Source organism: Dipodomys ordii, unplaced genomic scaffold (genome assembly GCF_000151885.1).
Source record: "Dipodomys ordii isolate 6190 unplaced genomic scaffold, Dord_2.0 Scaffold88, whole genome shotgun sequence".
Classification (NCBI taxonomy): domain Eukaryota; kingdom Metazoa; phylum Chordata; class Mammalia; order Rodentia; family Heteromyidae; genus Dipodomys; species Dipodomys ordii.
This window is the reverse complement of record NW_012267304.1, coordinates 8,403-30,374: the sequence shown is the minus strand read 5'-3', so window position 1 is coordinate 30,374 and position 21,972 is coordinate 8,403. Positions and strand designations below refer to the sequence as shown.

The following is a 21,972-nucleotide window of genomic DNA, read 5'->3' as shown; positions in this document are numbered from 1 at the left end:
TTTTTTGAGTGTTCCAAGTTGGTAAGGAACATCAAACAAGGGGCATGAGGAAAGTCAGAAAGACTGCTCCTATTAACAAACCTATATACATACATATTTTCATTTAAACTCTGACTGCATCTTCAAAACATTACAACCATACATACTATAGAACTTAGCGGAGCTGCAATGCATTTTTATTCTGTTTTAATGCTTTTAAATTTCAAGGAACCAAAATAAAATTAAAAATTCAAAATACACGGTAATTTTGGTTTTAAGTAAACAAAGTTTAAGCCTTTATCAACTGAAAATTAGGAATTTATATTAGCCGGGCCCTGGTGGCTTACACCTGTAATCCTAGCTACTCAAGAGGCTGAGATCTGAGGATCGTGGTTTGAAGCCCACCTAGGCAGGAAAGTCCTTGAGATCCTTACCTCCAATTAACCACCAAAAAACCAGAAGGGGAGCTGTAGCTCAAAGTGGTAGAGCGCTAGCCTTGAGCGCAAAAGGTCAGGGATATCACCCATGCCCCAATTCAAGGCCCATGACTATAACCAACAACATCAACAAAAAAGAATTTAAATTGCTAGCTGAGCACTGGTGGCTCATACCTGCAATCTTAGCTACTTAGGAAGCTGAGATCTGAGGACTGAAGTTTAAAGCCAGCCGGACCAGGAAAAAGTCCATGAGACTTTAACCACCCAAAGGCTGGAAGTGGTGCTGCACTTCAAACTTCAAGTGGTAGACCACTAGCCTTGAAAAAAAAGAAAAAAAAAGCAGCTCAGGGATAGCTCCTAGGTACTGAATTAAGCCCCAGGACCAATACAAAGAAAAAAATTTAATTGCTCATCTTTTTAACAAGCTAATGTTTAGAAAAGGTAGAAACACTATTAGCCTAGAGACTCTATAATTTTTAAATGTTGGCTACAACTCTGCCTACAGATTCAAAATATCCTCCTAAATGTTACCCCCAATAACATTACAAAACTAACTCAGAAAGCAGCTTGATTGTCAGTAGTATCTCTTTCCACCTTTTTTACCCACATGGATGTTGAAAGATGTGGTAGGAGATAAGGATCATATCATTTCTAACTTCTTGATAACAAACTCTGAAAATACTTAAAGAAATTCCATGTTATATTGAAAATTAGGGCTCTATTAATAACCAACAAGCTAAGGTGCCTCCTACATACCAATTCACAAAGATTAAGAGAACTCTAAGGGGGTTCAACAGTTCAGTTAGAACATGAACCTGCTCACTATCATATGCCCGAAACTGCTACACTAAATTTTTCAAAATTAGAGCTGTGCTGGATTAAAAGAAAACCTACCAAAATAATTTAGACAGAGAAGAGAGAGATCAATCAATTTAGGTCTTTAGGATCATTTTACAGCCTAAAATTTCAGAAAGCAATTGAAAAGGGGAATAGTTATTGTTTAGCATATTGCAGTGTCCATTTGAATATTAATCAGCCTAGACCTCAGTCTAAAATTCAGCTACTAGTAACATCATTTCTTCAGTAGTTGTCACTTACAGAAAGAATTCCAATTTTTACAGAAGGAGAAAAACAGAAGCAAATCAAACTGAGAAAAGATTTGGGCCAATTCTTGTACCCTTGAGTTACTAATGATTGGAAACAGAACTAAACCTAATAAAGGCACTATTGTAAACAGCAATTGAACTTTGTGTGCACACTCACTTCCATACAGATTTCCACCTGGAATTGAAAATTATGCTATGGCCTTTTAGAAAAAGTAAACTAAGAAATATTGACATTAAGGGAACTGAATTACGATCCCTACACATGTACACACACTGATATAATAAACTACTTGTCAGTACTTTGCAATCTCTAAAATTGTAGAAATACTAGTCTTTGAAAAATCCCACCATAAAGTTTAAATGGTCAAAACACTTACTTAAACCAATGGTTCTTAAACCAAAATGTGTACCAGAATAATCTGACACTGGTTAAAACAAAACACAATTATGCTGCCACTCTTGTGGTTTGATTGGTCTGAAGTAGAACCAGCAGTATGCATTTCTAACAAGCTGTTGAGTGATGCTGAAGCTGCAGGTCCTGGGACCACTCTCTTAGAACCACTGGTTTAAACTGTTAAAGGTACACCAGCAAAACCCTAACCAAAATTTTGGCCAAGATGCATGTAAACTAATAAAGATAGAATAATGCTTGGAAAGAATGCTCATAGAATCATTCTTATTACATCAGAACGTCAACATCTGCTTCATGGTCTTCCTCTGTCACTTTCAAGGACAGCACTTCTTCATTAAGGAAAAGCCCACTGAGCCTCTCCTTCCGGGCCTGCCTCTGCTCCTTCAGTTGCCTTTTGCGGAAGGCCTTCTGCTGTAACTTCCGCTGCTTGGATCTCTTCTGTCAAAGTGAAAAGTTTTAGATTAGTAAGGTTTAGTTCTTGGACCCAATGTGTTTTGTAGATCAGATTCTCTATTTTCTGAATGGTAGGACTTATGAAAATTTCCCTGAAGTACTATTCTTATAACAATTGAAGTGAGATATGGCTTGGAACTGGAAATGATATTTTAAGATTCTACTTTCATGCTGTTTGACTAGGCAGGGTTGATTCTTGATCATTTGCCCTCATATAGGTAACGAGACACTTTGAAGACTTAGTTACAGTACACATTGGTATCAATTCATGGCAAATTCAAAATTAATACGGCAGGGGGGCGCAATACTGAATATAAAATGAAGGGAACATTGACCCAATCTCTTCACCTTATACTTCTCACTTTTTTTAAAAAGGGCTAGCCATTTTACCATTACTGGGAAAGGATGATGCCTTTCTCATAACAGCAAATACCATCTTAAAAGGCCATTAGAGGAAGCAGTGTGGCTCAAGTGGTAGAATGCTAGCCTTCAGCTGAAGAGCTGAAGGATGGCTCCCAGGCCCAGAGTTCAAGCCCCACGACTGACCAAAAAAAAAAAAAGGCCAAAAATAAAAGGCCATTAGAATCCTAGTGGATACTCCAGTCTTTGTTACTGAATAGATGGAAAAATGGAATGATTACATTTCCACAAAGATAGCTTGGTAACTCACAAAGCCTGCTGTTCCTGGTACTTTGATTTAAGAGCCAGGGAAGAGTTTATTGTGTATCTTCAAGTGACCATTAGTTTCCCAAAGAGGGTTCCCTTTCATCTTTAAATTGGTTCCAGATTCTATGCAACTGCAAAGGACCTAACTCCTCTGCTTACCCATGTACATATACACTAACACCTTTTTGGGGGTTTTTTAAGTATAAAAGGATATCACGGAGGATTTTTTTTCCAATTTTGAAAGTCAAACAAATTACAGAAATCGTTATTACATTTAAAAATTACCTAAGAAGAAAACGGTCAAGATTAAAACATAAAGAAGACATTTAACAAGTACACAAAAGACATACACAACATTCTTAGGAGCAAATAGACAGCAACATCAGCAACATAGTGAGATTCGCTCAATTATGAGTTGCAGTCAATAAAGCAATTTTGAAGATTACTCATTATTTCCATCAATATCTTACTTAAAACAGACATAAAATCAGGAAAAATTGAAATTGATAGATGTGGGTCAAAAAAAGTACTTGAAAGCACTCAAGCTAGAATGCTTTGTTCAACAGTAGAGCATCCTGCTCATTCAATTAAAACCAAGACCCACAGGCATCTAGATAGCAGGGAAAATTTCACTCTTGAAGAGATTTAAATCAAAGAGTACTAATATTAGTATTGAAAGATAGAGTTTTGTATTGATTAGGCATTTTACTTTTGAATCCCGAATCCGCTCTGCTGCACTTGCAGACAGGTTGCTGTCACTGTGTGCTCGACTCATGTTGGCACTGGAGTTTGAAGCAGAGTTTCCAACACTGGACCCACTGCTGCTTGCAGAACTGACCATGCTGGCACTGCTGCTGCTGGCACTGGCACTGGCACCGCTTACTCCACTGGTGCTTGCACAACTAAAGTTGCTTCTCTTCCAGGCCTCTCTTGCAGGCCGTTGACGAGGACTATGCTCCTTGATATAGTTTCTGACCTTCAGATACAAATAAATCTGGTTAGTGCTGTACCATGATGTTTTATCCTCAAGATGCTGGAGGGAAAAAAAATCATATTGTCCTTAATCCAAAAGATTGTCTAAATTCCGCAGATATAGAAGTTAAAATATAAGGACATAGGGGCTGGGAAGATGGCTCAGTGGTAGAGAGCTTGCCTTGCTTGCCTGAGGCCCTGGGTTTGATTCCTCAGCACCACAAAGAAAAAAAAAAAAAAAAAAAGCCGGAAGTGGCGCTAAGGCTCAAGTGGTAGAGTGCTAGCCTTGAGCTGAAGAGCTGAGGGACAGTGCCCAGGCCCAGAGTTCAGGCCCCACGACCGGACCCCCCCCCCAAAAAAAAATATAAGGACACAAGAAATCTCTGAATTTGAGTCAGGCACCAATGACCTATACCTGTCATTCTAGCTATTCAGGAAGTTGAGATCTGAGGATCAAGGTTTGAAGCCAGCCAGGGTAGAAATGTCCAGGAAAGTTTTATTGCTAATTAATCACCAAAAAGCCAGAAGTGCAACTGTGGCTCTAGTGGCAGAGCACTGGCCTTGAGAGATAAAGCTCAGGAACAGCATCCACGTCCCAAGTTCCAGCCTCAAGACTAGAAACAAAAAAATAAAATAAAATAAAGGAAGATGCACCTATTTATTGCGCCTTGGTGATCCTGTCCTAAGAATATTCTGTTTTGGTCTCATTCTGTGTGAGTGCCTAGAAACCAGTATAATTTATCATGTCCCATTGTATATTTTTTTTACCATCTAGTGTGTTTACTTGAAGATTTATAGGCACATTCTAGTTACTACAAATGAGGGAATAATATTTACTGAAATGCACTCCAAGAAATGAAAACAAGGTTTTTTACTATTCTTTGTTGCTATTTTTGTTTTATTTTGCTCTTATTTAGGTGTCTTTGAGCAGGTAAGGGGGAACACAGAAATGAAGGGACTGAGGGAGAACAAATGAGCAGTGGTGCTCACTGCACACTATGTTAAAAATGAACTATACAACTTGTGGATGGGGATGGGAGGGAAAAACTGGAAGAAAGCAAAGGAAGGGGTGACATTGTCCTGACCCATATAACTGCAATCCCTTCTGTAGATCACCTTTACAAAAACGATTTTAAAATGCCAAAAGAGGAAGAAATTGTGGAATTCAGAAAGTTATCTCAAAAAGGAAGAAATCCCGGAATTCAGAAACAGTTATCTCAAAACTGATAATGTTCACAACTCTAGAAAACACAATAGGAATGTGGATATTAAAATCATTACAAATTGTAATCAGTGGTGGATGGAAGGCTATTAGCTTTCAGAATTTAGGACTTACAGAAACTGAAACTAACAATTCAATCGATGAAAAGAAGCATTTGGTAAAGATCTTTACTAATGATGACTTAATTAATGATGGTATCTATGATTATGGTGTTATTTTGCTAAATTTCAGCAGAGGCTAATGTTATTAGTCTGAAATGCTAGGCCTCAATTTATCATACTAATTAAAATGGCTGGAGTGTGAGTGTGGAAAAGTCTGTATCTGTTGGGAGAAATACTATAAATTTCCATAATTTTAAGTGCAAAACAAACCTAAAGTAGAAAATGGCTGGGGGTGTGCCTCAGCAGTAGAAAGCTTGCCTAGCAAGCATGAGACCATGAGCTCAAACCTAGTACAATCAAAAAGTATTTTTGAAAGTAGAAGCCAAATATCAAGGAAAAACACAACAAAACTATATTTGAAAGGTAACAGAAATGCTCACTTCAGAATAGCTAAGAGAAAATTCATTAGGCTTCACTCTAGTCAAAATTTAATTACTCTGTAACTATTCAAATCTCCCAGCTCAAATGTTTACCAAAGTATAATTCTTGTGCACAGCTGTTAATTAGTGCTTTGGTTTTTTTCAATATATCTCTAGTATGCTTAACAATCCCTTAAATGATGCATTAAGCTGGAAAGTCTATACAACTGAGGAGCAAGTTCTAGATTCACATTAACCAGAAACGTACTTTCAGGTGAGATGGCCATAAGTTTTAAAGCCATGAGGTTCTCAAATGTTACAACCTATTTACTTTTTCTTCACAGGACTAGTAATCAAGCCCAGGGAACTGTATATGCTAGGCTGTATCACTAAACTACATTCCCAGCCCTCTCATTAGCTTTGCTAATTGACATTTCACAACAGTGATTTTGACCTTAACTTCTAGGTACATATGATTATCCAAGTCTACATTTTGTAAGGTGGTGGTATCTTTAATAGCTATATAACATGCATTTACGATACATACCTGCTTCAGTTTTTCATCTGTGAGACAGTTAAGTTCAATAATAAACTCACTGTCTGTAGGTGAGATTTGAGCAGAAGGATCAATGATTTTAATAATATCAAGTTGCTCACGGAGGCCCATCTCAGTACTGACTTTCCGACTCAAATACTCAATGTATTCCACCTATATGATTAAAAATTGCAAAAAACATCAAGCTTAAATCTGTGATCCTTTAATATTTCAGTGCAATGTTTTTTATATATCAGAAGCTGATATGTAAATATTTGTATTATCTACACTGGGTTTCTAAGAACTAGTTAATGCTAAAATTTAGATTTTCTGAAGAATTCAATCAGTAGCTGTAAAGTAGGTAATAAAATCAACTTCACATGTTCTCCACATATATGTGAATATCAACATAAGAATATCAACATGTTTGCATTATAGTCATAAATTGGCATGTCGTATAAAAACCCTTTATACAAGTAAAAATATTTTTTTAAATAAAAGAGTATCAATATGTTACCTGCTCATCATTTGTCATTGCACTCCAAGGAAGTTCATCTAAATTCCTGTGCTTGTTTTTCTTCTTAGGAAGCAGGCAAGGTGAACTTGGAATACTAGGTATGACGTCAGAAAGTACATCACTCCCACTGGTGATGTCACTGCCTGGCAACTTTATATAAATAAAAAGAATTTTACATATAAATTTAAAGTTACTTTAACCAGTCATGGTGGCTATGACCTATATCACAGCAATGGGAGGTCGGGGCAAGAACATACTCAGTTCAAGACTAGCTTGGGTTACATAGTGAGTTCCAGATCAGCTTGAACTATACAAGACCTGGTATCAAAAAATAAACACATTACTTTAATATAAGACTAATAGAAAACACTGAATTAGAGGACATTAATCTGATCCACACATACTTTACACAAAGCAGCAATATCAACATCATTCATTCTACGTTTTCCAAAAGTTTAAAATTGTTAAAATTGTATTGAAAACTTGATAAAATGTTGACTTAATAGTCATCATTAAGGTTTTTAAATTATATGTGCCCATATTACAGAAAGCTCCCATAGCATAATGAGGAAGTAGTACCATTCTTTACCTCAGGAACTCTAAGTAAGCTGTCACTAACTGGCTTTTTTCCAGCATTGTGCTAGACATATTGTCAATGTAAAGACAGATAATACATGGTTCTTGTCCTCAAGTCTGTATTAACAATGTCAAAGCAATTAATTTAAAATATGCTGTTGGTATAAAGCAAAACACTTTAAAGACTACAATTATTAGCCAGGTGCCAGTGGCTCACGCCTGTAATCCTAGCTACGCAGGGGGATGAGATCTGAGGATCCCGGTTCAAAGCCAGCCGGGACAGGAAAACTCCATGAGACTCTTATTTCCAATAAACCACCAGAAAACCAGAAGCGGCGCTGTGGCTCAAGTGGTAGAGGGATAGCACCCAGGCCCGGAGTTCAAGCCCCACGACTGACAAAAAAAAAAAAGACTACACGTAGTATAAAATAAAATTAGAAAATAGACTAAAGTAGAAATAAAAACAAGCCTAAACACAGAATATCAGCTTAAAGACAAACAGAAAAATATTTATTGCATACTGAAAGTGTGCATACTTGATAAATGAAAACCTGTAAATATTTAGTATACATTTGAATGAATTTGGACATATATACATACCTGAAAAACAATAAGTGTTAAGTGTATAATCAGGTTCAAAAGCCAGAATAAATTTAACTTATATAAATATATTTAAGATATCCAGCTAAAAGACAAAACCTCTTCGAAAAGAGCATCTTACTATTTTCAAACATAATGCATTCATGGTTACAAGACAAAAAAAACAACACCTTTTTATTGCTTTTTTGGTTCTATAGGGTTTAAAACTATAATCTGAACTTTGGCACCAGCTATTTCTATTTCAAGGGTCTGTGCTTTGGGCCCTTTAAAAGGTAGAATAAAAACTCAAGAAAGTTGCATTTTGCTAAAGTGGCTAAGTAAAGCTTTACAAGGTAGCATTTCAGAATGGCAGAGGTAAAAGGAGTTTGGCTATGTCTCTAATCCTACCTACTCAGGAGGCTGAGATCTCAGGATGGAAGTTTGAAGCTAGCCCGGGCAGGAAAGTCCTTGAGACTCTCATCTGCAATTAACCAGCAAAAGCTGGAAATAGAGGTATGTCTCAAGTGGTAGAGCATCAACTTTGAGTATAAAAAGCTCATGGACGGTACCTAGGCCCTGAGTCCAAGCCCTTGTGCCAGCACACAAGAAAGAGAGGAAAGAAGGAAAAGGCAATCAAGTAAGAATAATTTAATGAAATCATTTTAAAAAATAGAGCAAGATGAAAAAAATATAAGACAAAAATAGTGCTAGGGATTGATACCTCAACAGAAGAACCAGAAGCTGCCTCATGACTTGTAGAAGAGTAGGGCTTTGGTCTCTAACAGTTTCTAAGTACCAAACTGTGTAAGGAAACAACTGGTTAAAAAGCACTATAAGGGCTGGACAATGGTGGCTGACACCTGAATTCTTAGCTACTCAGGAGGCTGAGATCTGAGGATCTTGGTTCAAAGCCAGCCCAGGCAGGAAAGTCCATAAGACTCTTATCTCCAATGAACCACCAGAAAACCAGAAGTGGTGCTGTGGCTCAAGTGGTAGAGCACTAGCCTGGAGCTGAAGAGCTCAGGGACAGCACCTAGGCACCATAAGGACAAAGCAAAGTGAGGAAAACTTGGAATTGGATAGAAAGAGGTTGGTCTGGGCCTGGACAAAAATAAGCAAAAATAGAAAAAACATGGGAACAGGTCTGAAATTTTTCTTCATGAAAAGCAATGTACAAAGCTGAATAGTTAAGGACTCAGATGTCAAGATCATAAGAAAACGGGTAATATTTCCTCATCAGACAACCTATCTAGGGTGACATACTCAAAGACTTCCATTGTTACAGGAAGAAAACTGAAGCAATATTGTAGTTCTTCTAGTCCAACAACTTCAACTGATACGGAAAATGATGTCCAGGGAGGCTTACACATCTAATGACAGAATCTAAAGGAGGATACATATGAAATGCTTACAACTATTCCCTGTATTCTTGCCCTAGATGGAGTTTGGAAAGAAAAATTTGTATATGAGGGGGAAAGAAAATGATAAAATTAGATGCTTTCAAAAATGTATACACTAGGGTCTGGGAAGGTGGCTCAGTGGTAGAGTGCTTGCCTTGCATGCATGAGGCCCTGGGTTCGATTCCTCAGCACCACAAAAGCAGAAAAAGCCAGAAGTGGAGCTGTGGCTCAAGGGGTACACAGTGCTAGCCTTGAGCTGAAGAGCTGAGTGACAGCACCCAGGCCCGGAGATCAGGCCCCACAACCAACAAAAAAAATGTATACACTAATAAATATTAGCTAAATTTGCCAAGCAATAGATTATTACTGATCAGGGCATTTTACTTCAATTATTTCATATTACTCTCTCACAATAATTCAAGGTACTCTTATAAATCTCTCTTTTCACAAGTAAGGAAATTTTAGCAGAAAGGCTAGGCAAGTTGTCCAAAGTCAAAAGCTACTAAGCATTGCAGATGAGGTTCAAGAGGTTCTGCTCTAAACCACCATGCATACTTCCCTTCTATATCACAGCAGGCCCCATCTCTTCCAAAAAGCATCTCTGAAGAATACTGGTTTCTCTTTTTTATATTTTATTTTTATCGAAAATGTGATTGAGCAGGGGGGGTTACAGTTGCATAAGGTAATGAGTACATTTGTTTTTAATCATTGTTACCCCATCCCTCATTGCCTCCCACTTACCCCTCTCTATTCTCCTCCCCCCCAAAGTTGTAATGTTCATATCCAGCATAGTGTCAAGTGAGTATCTATATTGCTTTAGTTCATCCTTTGTCCTGCTGTTTCTGTGATTCCCTTTCCCTTCCACATATTGAACAATCTTATATACAAGAGGAACAGTGGGGGAAAAAACAAACTACATACAAGGCCTAATAAGAACCTCTTGTTTTCATATATTGGAGTTCATGTTGATCGCTTCATTATATATGATCCTATGCACTAAGCAGTTGGGTTATTGAGATCTCTTGTTAAGAATATTGTAGACATATTCTAGTTCTTACAAATGAGGGAAATCATGCAACCTGCTTTTCTTTGGGTGGCTTCTATTACTTCTCTGCCATAATGGATAGTTCTTGCAATTAGTTACAAAATTCTTTTTTTCTGCATTCCTATTGACTCTCTAGATTCTTTCCATTAAAAAGATGTGTCCAGGGCTGGGAATGTGGCTTAGTGGTAGATTGCTTGCCTAGCATGCATGAAATCCTGGGTTTGATTCCTCAGTACCACATAAGTAGAAAAATCCAGAGGTAGTGCTGTGGCTCAAGTGGGAGAGTGCTAACCTTTAGCAAAAGAGGCTAGGGACAGTGCCCAGGCCTTGAGTTCAACCCCCAGGACGCCCCCCCCAAAAAAACCAGATGTGTCCAGAGGGATGGAAGGTGGGAGGAAGGGAAGGAAGAATTCAAGATGTGGAGACTATAGTGATAAAGGAAGCAAGCATAAATAGTCTTTGAATATACAATAGACATTTTTCCTACACTATAAATTGTCACACAGCTAAATCTGTATTTTTCCTGTAGAAACACTGTAATTGGAAGCGGCGATAGATAATAGGTTACTATTAAATAATAAGGTCACCTAAGTGCTGATGTCAAATAGTCAATTGCAGGATGAGAGTAGCAGCTGTATAGGAGAATTAACTGCATGGTCTCCTGTATATTTTCTAGACCAGCAATTTTCTACTTCATAACTGATAGTATATTTCAGAATAAAAATGTTTAATGAGTCCCATCCTGTATTTTTCATGGGCAATATATGGTATATTTATATTATAATCAGTAATTGTGACACATAGAGAGAATTAAATCAAATTTCTGCCATATTTTCTGCAGGATACAGCAGAATTTTATGAGTAACAGCTGATGTGTAATTTCAGATTGCGCCTACAGGCTTCAAATAAGACAGCAAATTATTCACTTTAGATTTTATAAGTTTTCTTGCTGAACAAATCGAAATAATTTCTCAGGCTAAAGACTAGTCAAATATATCTATAATGAAGGGACTAGTAGAAAAGAAAACTGTCAGTAAAACTGAAGCTTTGATGTTACTCCAAATGTTAAGATACAACTTCATTCTAAGGTTAAAATACTGCCTTATCAAGTAGTTAAGAATTTCTCTTCCCAGAGAATCTGTAAGTTATTAATATTTACTTTAGTAGCATTAGAAACATCTGTTAAAAAAGATTTAAACAGATGGTAGTTTTTAGCCACAACAAAGTTAATATGAACTTTAAAACTATAGTGAGTTTTACTCTGTATTAATTCTAACATGTAATTTGTAATTATCCTCTTGGATAATTCACTGCTCATTATTTTGAGCTCCGACAAAGACGAGACAGCATTTTCAACCACCCTGCATATTTAAATGGTAAATATCCATGGAAACTGAGTACCCAGACTCCCATTTCAGGAGTGGGAAAACACATTAATAAGGCAGGCCTGCTATCTGTTCCAACACTGTAATCACTCATGCACATTAACAGTGAGCGGCTGGGTATGTTTTTCTACTCTAACCACTCATGAAATTAGTGAAGAAATCAGCTATTAAAAATTTCAAATGTGTGCCACCTTGTAACATTAGGAGTGATAATAACTCCAAATAAATCACATGATTAAAAATTACTGCCAATTTTTTTTCTGTCAGTTGTGGGGCTTGAACTTGGGGCCTGGGCACTGTCCCTCAGCTCTTCAGCTCAAGGCAAGCATTCTACCACTTGAACCACAGCACCACTTCCAGTTTTCTGGTGGTTAACTGAACATAAGAGCCAGCACAGGCTGGCTTTGAACTGCAATCCTCAGATCTCAGGCTCCTGAGTAGCTAGGAATTCAGGCTCGTAAGCCACCGGCACCCTGCACTGCCATTTTTTTTTAAGTCATTGGGATTGGAGGGAATAAAAGGGAACAGTCTATTCACTGATGACATTAACTCAAACATAGAAAATTCTAAAGAACCTGGCCGGGGGGGGGGGCAATTAAGATTAACAAATAAATTCAGTAAAATTATAGGTACTGGTGCCAGTATCTCAAACCTGTAATCTCAGCTACTCAGGAAGCTGAGATCTGAGGATCACAGTTCAAAGCCTGCAGGAGCAAGAAAGTCTATGAGACTCTACAACCACCAGAAAACCAGAAGTGGCACTGTGGCTCAAAGTGGTAGACTATTAGCCTCTTGAGCAAGAGCTCAAAGACAGTACTCAGGCCCTGAGTTCAAGCCACACAGCTGACAAAAATGTATAGAGCTAAACAGTGGATGAAGGAGGAGCCTATCTGCACATGTAAATACACTTGTAACTTAACTCTTAACAGTGGTACACACAATTGAGTAGAACTTTCTTCAATGACACATGCCAGGTTCAAACTTATCCTCCTGCCTCAGCCTCCCAAGTGCTGAGTATACAGATAAAAGTATTTTAATAAAAAAATGTTTGACTAATCTTTTGGAATACAACTAAGTATTCAAATGGCCTTCAAACATAGCAAGCATTCAAGTTTATCGGTTGAATAAAACATTTAGTGTATGCAAAGTAAATTACTTTAAATGTTAATGCATTTTACAATCAGAAAATGGATGCTGCAATAAAATAATCAGCATTTTCTGGTAAGAGTACACTCATTATAAGGCAGCATTTCCAAACAATTTGCCAGGAGGCCATGTTATGTGTTATGTGTACCACAAAAAGAAAAAACTGTCAGGCAAAAAAGAATGTAGAAATTATAAAATGACAGTTATTTTACATTTCTGATAACAGAACCAAATTTATGCATTTATGACCATAACAATTTATGGTATTAGATACAATAGCATAACCCTCATATGAGGCTATTTGTTATAAAGCAGGGAAAAAATTGTGTGGATTCATGCATAAAAAAGTACTGATTACTTTGTGAAAACAAAGGAGGAGATAACAATGCTTGCTATGAAATGTACTCACTACCCTACTCATGTAACTGTAACCCCTCTGTACAACATTTTCAATAAATATATAAAAAAATTAAAATAAAAAAGTACTGATTACTTTGTAGATGAAAACCTGTAAAAGGTTGCCTATAACATCAGAAGGCTAAAAGGTAAAGAATATAAATCCTATCCAATTTAAATATTTTTGAGGTAGAGATGAAAGTATTAAAAGTGAAATTTGTATTTCTATATATGTAGTAATGATGTCAATAAAAATTTTAAAACCCACCTGCCATTCAAACTCACTATCAGACCAATCCCAGTAGGTGCTAATAGAAGAAGAGACATCACTGCAGACACTCCCTTCAGGAAATAAATCAAAAGAGGTAAAGTCTTGATCATCTAACAGGGAGTAGCAATCATCTTGATCTCCGACAGAAACAGATGAAAACAGCTCCTCACTGCATTCTGAGCTGGCAACGCTTGTTCCACAAGAAGTTAGGTTCCACCTTCAAAAACAAAATACAAAAGAAATCACAACAGGAACTAGAGAGCTATACACCTGTTAATATCAACAGGACATATTTATGATAGGATAAATGTGTTTTTAGGTATAATGGTAGTATGGGGCTTGGGGAGGAGGGTGGTTTTCTGTTTGCCAGTCCTAGGGCTTGAAATCTGGGCTTGGGCACTGTCCCTGAGCTTCTTTTGCTCAAAGATAACACTCTACTACTTGTGACACAGTGCCACTTCTGGCATTTTTAAGTAGTTTATTAAAGATAAGAGTCTCACAGATTTTCCTGCCTAGGCTGGCTTCAAACTGTGATCCTCACATCTCTCTCTGCCTCCTGAGTAACTAGGATTACAGAGATACGCTACCCAGCAGTGTGGGGTTTTGTTAAAGCTTTTACTTTGGGGCCTGGGCACAGCTGAAGAGGTAGAGTGCCTGACAAACATGAGGCCTTAAGTTTAAGCCCCAGTACCACCAAAAAAGAAAACCTGTAACAAATATACTAAGATATTTATGGATAAAATAAGCCTCTGTGATTCACCTTGAAGTAATAAGGAAGAGTCTGGAGAATGGTTAGGGTATAAGTATAATACTGTATGTAAATTATTGTTAAAGGCCTCATTATACTATTTCCTTAGGTGTCTGAAATTTGAATAATATTGAAAAGGGATATACAAACTAAGAATAAAGTAGACCTTTCATCCATAAATAAAATGTATAGCACAGTAGTTATGAGTAAGCTCTAGAGTCACACCAAGTTAAAATTCTTGTTCTGTCATTTGCTAGCTATTTGATCTTAAGCAAATCACAAGCTCTCCAAGCCTATGTTCCCATATTTAAAAGGGAGTTACTGTGAGGATTATGAGAATGCAAACAGAGAACTTAGCACACATAAAAATGCTCAATACATGGGACCAATTACTATTATTAAATGAAAGGATGAGAGGAACCATTCAAAGCAAAGAAAAGCACCAACAAAATACATAAATAGAAATCTAACAAAGTGGCTCTTGTATACACACTAATGTCTTACAAGGTCACAGCTGTGATATTACATGAAGAAAAGAGTGCACTAATAATGGGCACTGGTGGCTCACACCTATAATCCTAGTAACTCAAGATCCTGAGATCTGAGGATCATCATTTGGACTCAGTCTGGGCAGGAAAATCCATGAGATTCTTCTAACTCCAATTAACCACAACAAAGCAGGAAGTGGAGGTGTGTCTCAAGTGGCTGAGTGCCAAACATTAACAGAAAAAAGCCCCAGTACGGACACACGTGCACATGAGTACACATGCACATACACACAGGTTAACTATTTGAGAGGTACATATGGGATGATTGAGAAAATGGGAACATTTCAGTTGGAGGGTAACCTAGGCAAAAAGTGAGACCCTATCTCAAAAAAACCCCACAAAACTAGGTGTGGTGTTTCAAATTAGTGAACAGTTTAACATCAGGTATTACAGAGACAGAGTGAGACAATCACAGTCCTTGGCTGACCTATACCAGAAAAAATAGAGACCCAATCTGAAAAACAAAGACAAAAAATGGGGTTGGGGAATAACTCTAGAGGTAATGCCTGCCTAGCAAGCATGCAGTACCCCAATGTTGAAATTTTAAAAAGGACTGAAGATTAAAATGACCAATAATTTTATTATAGCTAACATATAATAGCTTGGTGCTTTTAGTATTCTGCTTTTTTCTCTTATATGCTGAATATTTTCATTGCTAAGTTGCATATCCTTTATATGACTTGGACTAAATATGTTTCACATTTTGGACTCTTTTTGATTTTGAAGTATCTGTGTATACATAATGAGGTATACTGTTGATGAAAACTAAGTCTAAATACAATATTTATTATGTTTCACATGTACCTTATACACATAGCCTAAAGATAATTTTATACATTTTATACACTATTTTTAATGCACCTATTATTCTGACTCCAAATTAATATATGAAAACATGGTAGAATTCAAATGGCTTAGAATTTGGATTTTTGTCCTATGGATCGCTCAACCTACATATTACTTGGAAACATTTCAGTATCTGTATTATATTTCATTTATTGAATATATCATTTTGTTTACTTTATTCCCCTAATGATAGATACTACTTAAAGATAATTAACCAATCAAAGAATATATATATATATTTCTTTATTTTATTATATATATATATATTTCTAAGGGTCCTAGCACATTTACACAAGCAACTTTCTGAAAAACTGCACCAATTTCATGTTCACCAGTCAACATACCAAAAAAAATTCATCTCATCACAACCTCCAAGTCACTAATATTCTTTTTTCTTGGGGGGGGGTCAGTTGTGAGGCTTGAACCCAGGGCCTGGGCACTGGCCCTGAGCTCTTTTTGCTTAAGACAAGCACTCTACCACTCTGAGCCACAGTCCCACTTCTTGTTTTCTAGTGGTTAATTGGAGATGAGTCTCACAGACTTTCCTTCCTGTGCTTAGAACTTCAATTCTCACATCTCAGCCTCTTGAGTAGCTACGATTACAGGTGTGAGCCACCAATGCCTGGCATAAAATTCTTATTTTTGTAAACTTATTCCTAGGGCAGAAACATGCATATAACTTATTTTATATAATTTTTTATTAATGCAAAGATCAAAATTTTAAATATTTATTAACCAGGCAAGGCATGGCAGTAAATACCTAAAGTCCCAGTATTCTGGATGCAGAGGCAGGCGGATCTCATAATCTGAGACCCAGTCTGGGCAAGATTCTGTCTCAAAATAAATAAAATATGTACTATTTTTGCTATGGTGTTTATCTATGTATTAATATTTCATTAATGACTGTTAAGTTCCTCATTCTATATTTTGTTTGTAGAACTTAGGACAGATTTTTAGAACCTTTTTGTCTTGAAATATATCCATCTGTTTTCTTTTGTATGTTTTCACTAATGAGATGCTATTAATGAGATAATCTTCATCAGTTTGCCAGTAGCATAAGGATTTAATCTTAGAGATAATGGAGTTAGTGTTTCCAATACCAATAAGCTGCTGAAATAATGACTTCCAGAAAATAAGCTGCTGAAATAATGACTTCCAGAAAATAAGCCTGTGATTTACCTATTATTAGATTTTTCCTCATCTTTTGTTAAATGGTATTTTCTTGAATTGTGTACATTTTAAAACTTCCTTCTTTACTAGAAAAATACTATGTTATTTCTTCAAGTCTTTACATGCCACCAATTGTCTTAGTGGGCTTTTACCAAAAAATTTAAGTGTAACTCTTTTAAACTGATGTGACATTTTTAAGCCAATGTCAGCTCAGCATTAAATCATTCAAGTTTACAAGCCCTTACATCCCATTACACTACGAGAAAACTACCTAACATTAGAATTCTAGCTACAAGTATAACATTCTCTAAGCACAACTTTCTCCAAAACTTGAAAAGAAAAATGCTGATATGAACCCTAATGATATGGTATTTAACTTAATAACTCGATTTACTCATTCCACTCTCTGTATTCCCAACTTTTTCCTTTCTTGTGGCTTGCTTCCAAGGAGCTAAAATCTTTATTCTAAGAAAAAAGCAAACAAAGAAAAATATTATCACTACATTCCCTGCTAAATTTACTAAATAATCTTAGTCTCTCAACTATTATAACCTATGGTTTCATGCCTATCACACTAGTAGAATTTCTGTTGATTACTCCCAAATTTGTATTATTAATGTGGATGTTTTGCCAAAGCTGCGCCCACCTACACTACTTGTTTCAAAGTCCCTAAACCAAATTTCTTCCATGTAGCTCTCCCACCAACAACCTATAGCTGCTCTCTATCTCTAATTCTATACCTAGATAGGAAAAATAGGGCTGGGACAAGAGGCACACCAAAAAGGCTGGGGCCAGATGTAGCTTATTGGTTAAGGCAAATGCTTGGCATACCTGAGTTGATCCCAGCACCACAAAACAGACACACAATAGTTTGAGGATTTTTCTAGTTAATAGTGACTGAAATGGGCTTTAAAATCTTACACAAATGACTTATTCTGAGTGTTCAAGTATTCCTAAAGTGTACAAATGGCACACATTTTTTTCAAAATAGTGTAAAGTCAAAGTATTGATGTACTTCTGAAAGATGAAGAGAATACCTCATCTGGTAATTTGTATCAACCTCTTTCATCTCACAATTTAATGATAGGACCTATCAATATCAGAAACTCTAAAACAGAAAAACTCTGTCCCCCAAACCAAATAAAATGTCTTAAACACATGCTTATTTAACAATGACATTTATTTAAGGTTTAAGTCTATTAAATTTGTACTCTATTTTTCCAAAATCCTAGACAAACCCAATTAGATAATAAACTCCTTTTTTTGGAGGAAATAGCATCTTACTTTTTTCCAGGTTGGTCTCCAAGGATCCTCCCACCTGTTTCGTGAGTAGCTGAGACTACAGGTGTAGACTACTGCACCTGGAAAATGGAGTTCTAAAAAAAACGGCTGTTTTTATTTCTTACTAAGCCTACAAAAGTGACATGCCAACTTCTATTACATGCTGACTAATCAGAACGGTGCATGCATTCAACTTTAGAGGTCATTAGTAATAGTGCCATGACTCTCTTGGTTAGTGACACTGCAAATATAGCCCAGAGTTCATTAAATGAGCAGGCATGAAGTTATCATTTTCACCAGGCCTGTATAAAGGGCCTTATTAAAACAATCTCCCTATTTTCTTATCCTATAACAAATAAGAAAAATAAAGGTAAAGTTACCTACCCACTGATAAGCTTTCTATATACAATAAAAGTTTTGCAATGAATAAAACCCAAAGCAGAATTTAGTATACAACTATTTATACTTGGTTTTTGGTTTGTTGCTGAATTTTGCAAATTATGTGGAAAAAAAACTGACATATTCACCTCTAAAATAAAAGACCACAAATTAAACTGTGCCCACATATGTATTTGCAGCTCCCTGAAATGTCTCATAGCATATAGTTCTATCAAAACATTTTGAGTGATAAAGAGGCAGAACATTCTAGGAAAAAAGATTTAAAAAAACAAACAAGGCGGCTTAGGGCAGAAACATCTGTTGTAAATATTGCTAATTCTTCTTCTCCTTTCTGCTGAAAAGCATACAGAAAATAAGACCCCCTGTTCCCATTCCAAAGTAGGGTAGAAGACAGAGAGCTTTTTAAAAGCTGGCAGTTAAGTAGGAAAAATAATGCTTGACTTGGATAAAGTAGAGCTTAACAGGAACCTCCTCTTACTACCTTCAATGACCCATTCTGGCAAACAGCCTTGACCTTACCAATCTTTAAGGGGAAAACACAAGAAAAACCTCTGGAGGAGAAAGAATAGAACATGCTGTAAGTAATGCACTATTTTCACTGCTTCACTCTCCATCACCATCCATTTTAGCAATGCTTACCCTTAACCTGTATATTCACTCATCACAGCAGGCTAATTCTGAAAACATTTTACTTTCCTGGGTATGGTACTGCTACTACAATACTTAAATATCTGCAAAAATAATTTTATATTCTTTTTCTATGTAAATAACTTTAAACACTTCATTTCAGCAATATTACAAGCTTGTTGGTTAGTCTATGAAACTACTGTGAGCACTGATAACACTGGATCCATTAGTTCTGATCCAAGATCCATCTCTGGGTCCAAAGGGGTAATCTAGGTTCATTTCTTTTTTTTCCCCCCTCTGGGCCTGTTTCTTCATTCTTTTTTTTTTTTTTGGTCGGTTATGGGGCTTGAACTCTGGACTTGGCTGCTGTCCCTGTGCTCTTCAGCTCAATATGACCACTCTACCGCTTGAGCCACAGCACCACTTCCTGTTTTCAAGTGGTTTATTGGAGATAGAGTCTCACAGACTTTCCTGCCCGGGCTGGCTCTGAATCGTGATCTTCAGATCTCAGCCTCCTGAGTAGCTAGGATTACAGGCATGAGCCACCAGCGCCTGGCTTGTTTCTTCATTTTTGTAAGGAGGATATAGAGTGCCTGTAAGAAACACACTGCCATCTCCTTTAGAAATGTTATGCTGATGTTCTGAATGTTTAACTATAGTATCTTGTTTCTGAAGACTAGCGTTTTTGTTTAAGAATCCTGATCCTTGTGCTTGGCATAAGAGCTAGGTAAATCTAGATTGAGATGAGGGGGAAATAGACAAAAGATTTTAAAATGTGGAAGAATCTGATCAAATTCAGGAAAGTTGTCAAAAATCATAACGACTCTATCTCCAGGATTTCCATAGACGAACTGTGGTCCTAGTCATTTGTCCACACACTAGTCAAAGCATTTACATGGCTCTCAAATACCAGGCTGTTTTAAAAGTGAAGGCTATATCTAATGCATCTTCAAATTTCCTTCAACCTTTGCTGTAATACATGCATGAGAGAATATGTGCAAGAGAGAATCGTCCCAAACACTGTCTTCTAATAAAACAAGATAGAAGATGCACTCTCTGATAAATCTTCCAAACAAACGCATCTAAGCCTTGTTCTGCCCCTCCCCCTCTCCGAGTGCACTGGCGGAGCAACCCTGGTGGGTATGTTACAGAAAAGAATGTTTCAGATTTATGTTTATACCTTGTGGGAGAGTTCACAAAAATAAGGCAAACAGTTCAAAAAGGAGGAGGAAAAGGAAGAATGGAATAATTTCCAAGTGCTCTAATTTAAAAAACAACAACAAAACTGTGGTTGGGGTAGTGGTGAGGAGAGGACTGTAAGAGTAAAATTTTGGGCAAGGGAGTACTATCTTTAAAAATACTTTCAAACGACCAATAGGTAGATGTTGAGCCCTATGCACTGCGCAAATGGAAGGGGTTAAACTTTTAGAAATGATTGTAAACAGAAGAGCACCTAAAATTTTAGAGTGCGGGTTTGAGATACTCAGGATACATATGGGGGAGGGGGGGACGGAAAGGGTTGGAGGAAAATGTAGGGAAGGGAAGAAATGAAGATAGAACGCCAGTAAAGAGTCAGTCCTAAGGAGAATCGGAGCGCAGGGAGGGTGCCAGGGGAAGGATAGTAGTAGAAGGTGGGGGAGGGGACGACCAGAAACTCAGTCCACAGTGACCAAGCCGGAACCGAGCGAGGGCGCGACCCTGTTCCCTGGCACGCTGCAGAGGTGTGCGGAGCCCACCCTGGCCCTTCAAAGCCCTTCGTACCTGTTGGTGTGGAAGCGATGGAGCGGATCGGTGCGGTGGCAGGAGGACAGCTGGCACCCGAAGTCGCTGATGTCCAGACAACCTGGCTCCTCGCTGGGGCAGGCGCCCACGCCACGAGGGGGTCCCAGGAGCGGGAAGGGTTCCTCAGGGGTGAGAAACTTCTCATAGGAAGTAGTGGCCGACGCCTCGTCGGACATGGTTGAAGACAGCCGGGTTTGAGCTCCCTCTCTGGCTTTGGGCTGTTCGCGCGCCTGCCCCTGCCCCCACTCTTAACCTATCCGCGGTCGCCGCTCCCGAGGGCACCCGCGTCAGCTCACAGGCAGGCCGAGCCCGGTAGCTCGCGGCTACGGGAGGTATGAGTGGCCGTACCGAAGCTACCCGAGACTAAAACAGCCGGCAGACACCCAGTCAGCACCTCAGTGGCCTCCGCAGCCGCCGCCGTCGTCGCCACCGCCGCGCACCAGCCAAGCCCACGAGCTCAGCGCCGCCGCCCGGCCTGGACCCCGCCCACTGCTCTCGCCACTCGCTGCAGCCCGCCTGACGTCGATCAGGAGGGGAAGGACAGTAGGAACCGCTCCCCTCGCCCCCTGCTGGAGCGGAGGAGGAACTGAACCTTCGCTGCTGCAGACCCGCATGACTCGGCCCTTCTGGCCTCAGTTTAGCCCCGCCTTCTAACCCCCTTGAATCGAGGATTTGACTCTAGGAAGGCCAAGGCCTCTCCCAAACTTGTTCCTGTTTTTCCACTACCGCTGGATGACTAAATAGCAAACGGCAGCCCCTTAGAAAAGGGCTTTGCCAGACTTATACGGCAGGTGCGTGAGAAAAGCGTCCACATGCCCTGTTCCCATCACTCTCTGCCAGTTCAACAAGTATTTATTGAGTTCCAGTAGTCTGTGTGCCCAGAACTGTGCAATGAGCAAAAGGAGAAAGCGGTCGAGTAGAAAAAAAATCCCTACTTTGCTCTCTGGTGCCTCA

At 38.2% G+C, this 21,972-nt stretch overlaps 1 protein-coding gene across 1 annotated transcript; it reads right to left on the bottom strand.

Moving 5' to 3' along the window:
* Positions 1-2,140: 2,140 nt before the first annotated feature.
* On the bottom strand, positions 2,141-21,506 carry Fam199x (family with sequence similarity 199, X-linked). Its single transcript, XM_013025853.1, has 6 exons — positions 20,998-21,506; positions 13,615-13,834; positions 6,820-6,969; positions 6,315-6,476; positions 3,763-4,029; positions 2,141-2,372 (listed from the first exon to the last, which is right to left on the bottom strand). The coding sequence occupies exons 1-6, from the start codon at positions 21,192-21,194 to the stop codon at positions 2,202-2,204; spliced, it is 1,167 nt and encodes a 388-aa protein (XP_012881307.1). The 5' UTR covers positions 21,195-21,506; the 3' UTR covers positions 2,141-2,201.
* Positions 21,507-21,972: the final 466 nt, after the last annotated feature.

What these genes read in the sequence shown, in the direction of transcription:
- Fam199x (XM_013025853.1), bottom strand. Translation starts at nt 21,194, where the DNA reads ATGTCCGACGAGGCGTCGGCCACTACTTCCTATGAGAAGTTTCTCACC. An exon ending in ATAGTGAGTTTGAATGGCAG is followed by an intron (nt 6,970 to 13,614) that starts GTGGGTTTTAAA and finishes ATTTATATAAAG; the next exon opens with TTGCCAGGCAGTGACATCAC. An exon ending in CAGATGAAAAACTGAAGCAG is followed by an intron (nt 4,030 to 6,314) that starts GTATGTATCGTA and finishes TTGTATCTGAAG; the next exon opens with GTCAGAAACTATATCAAGGA.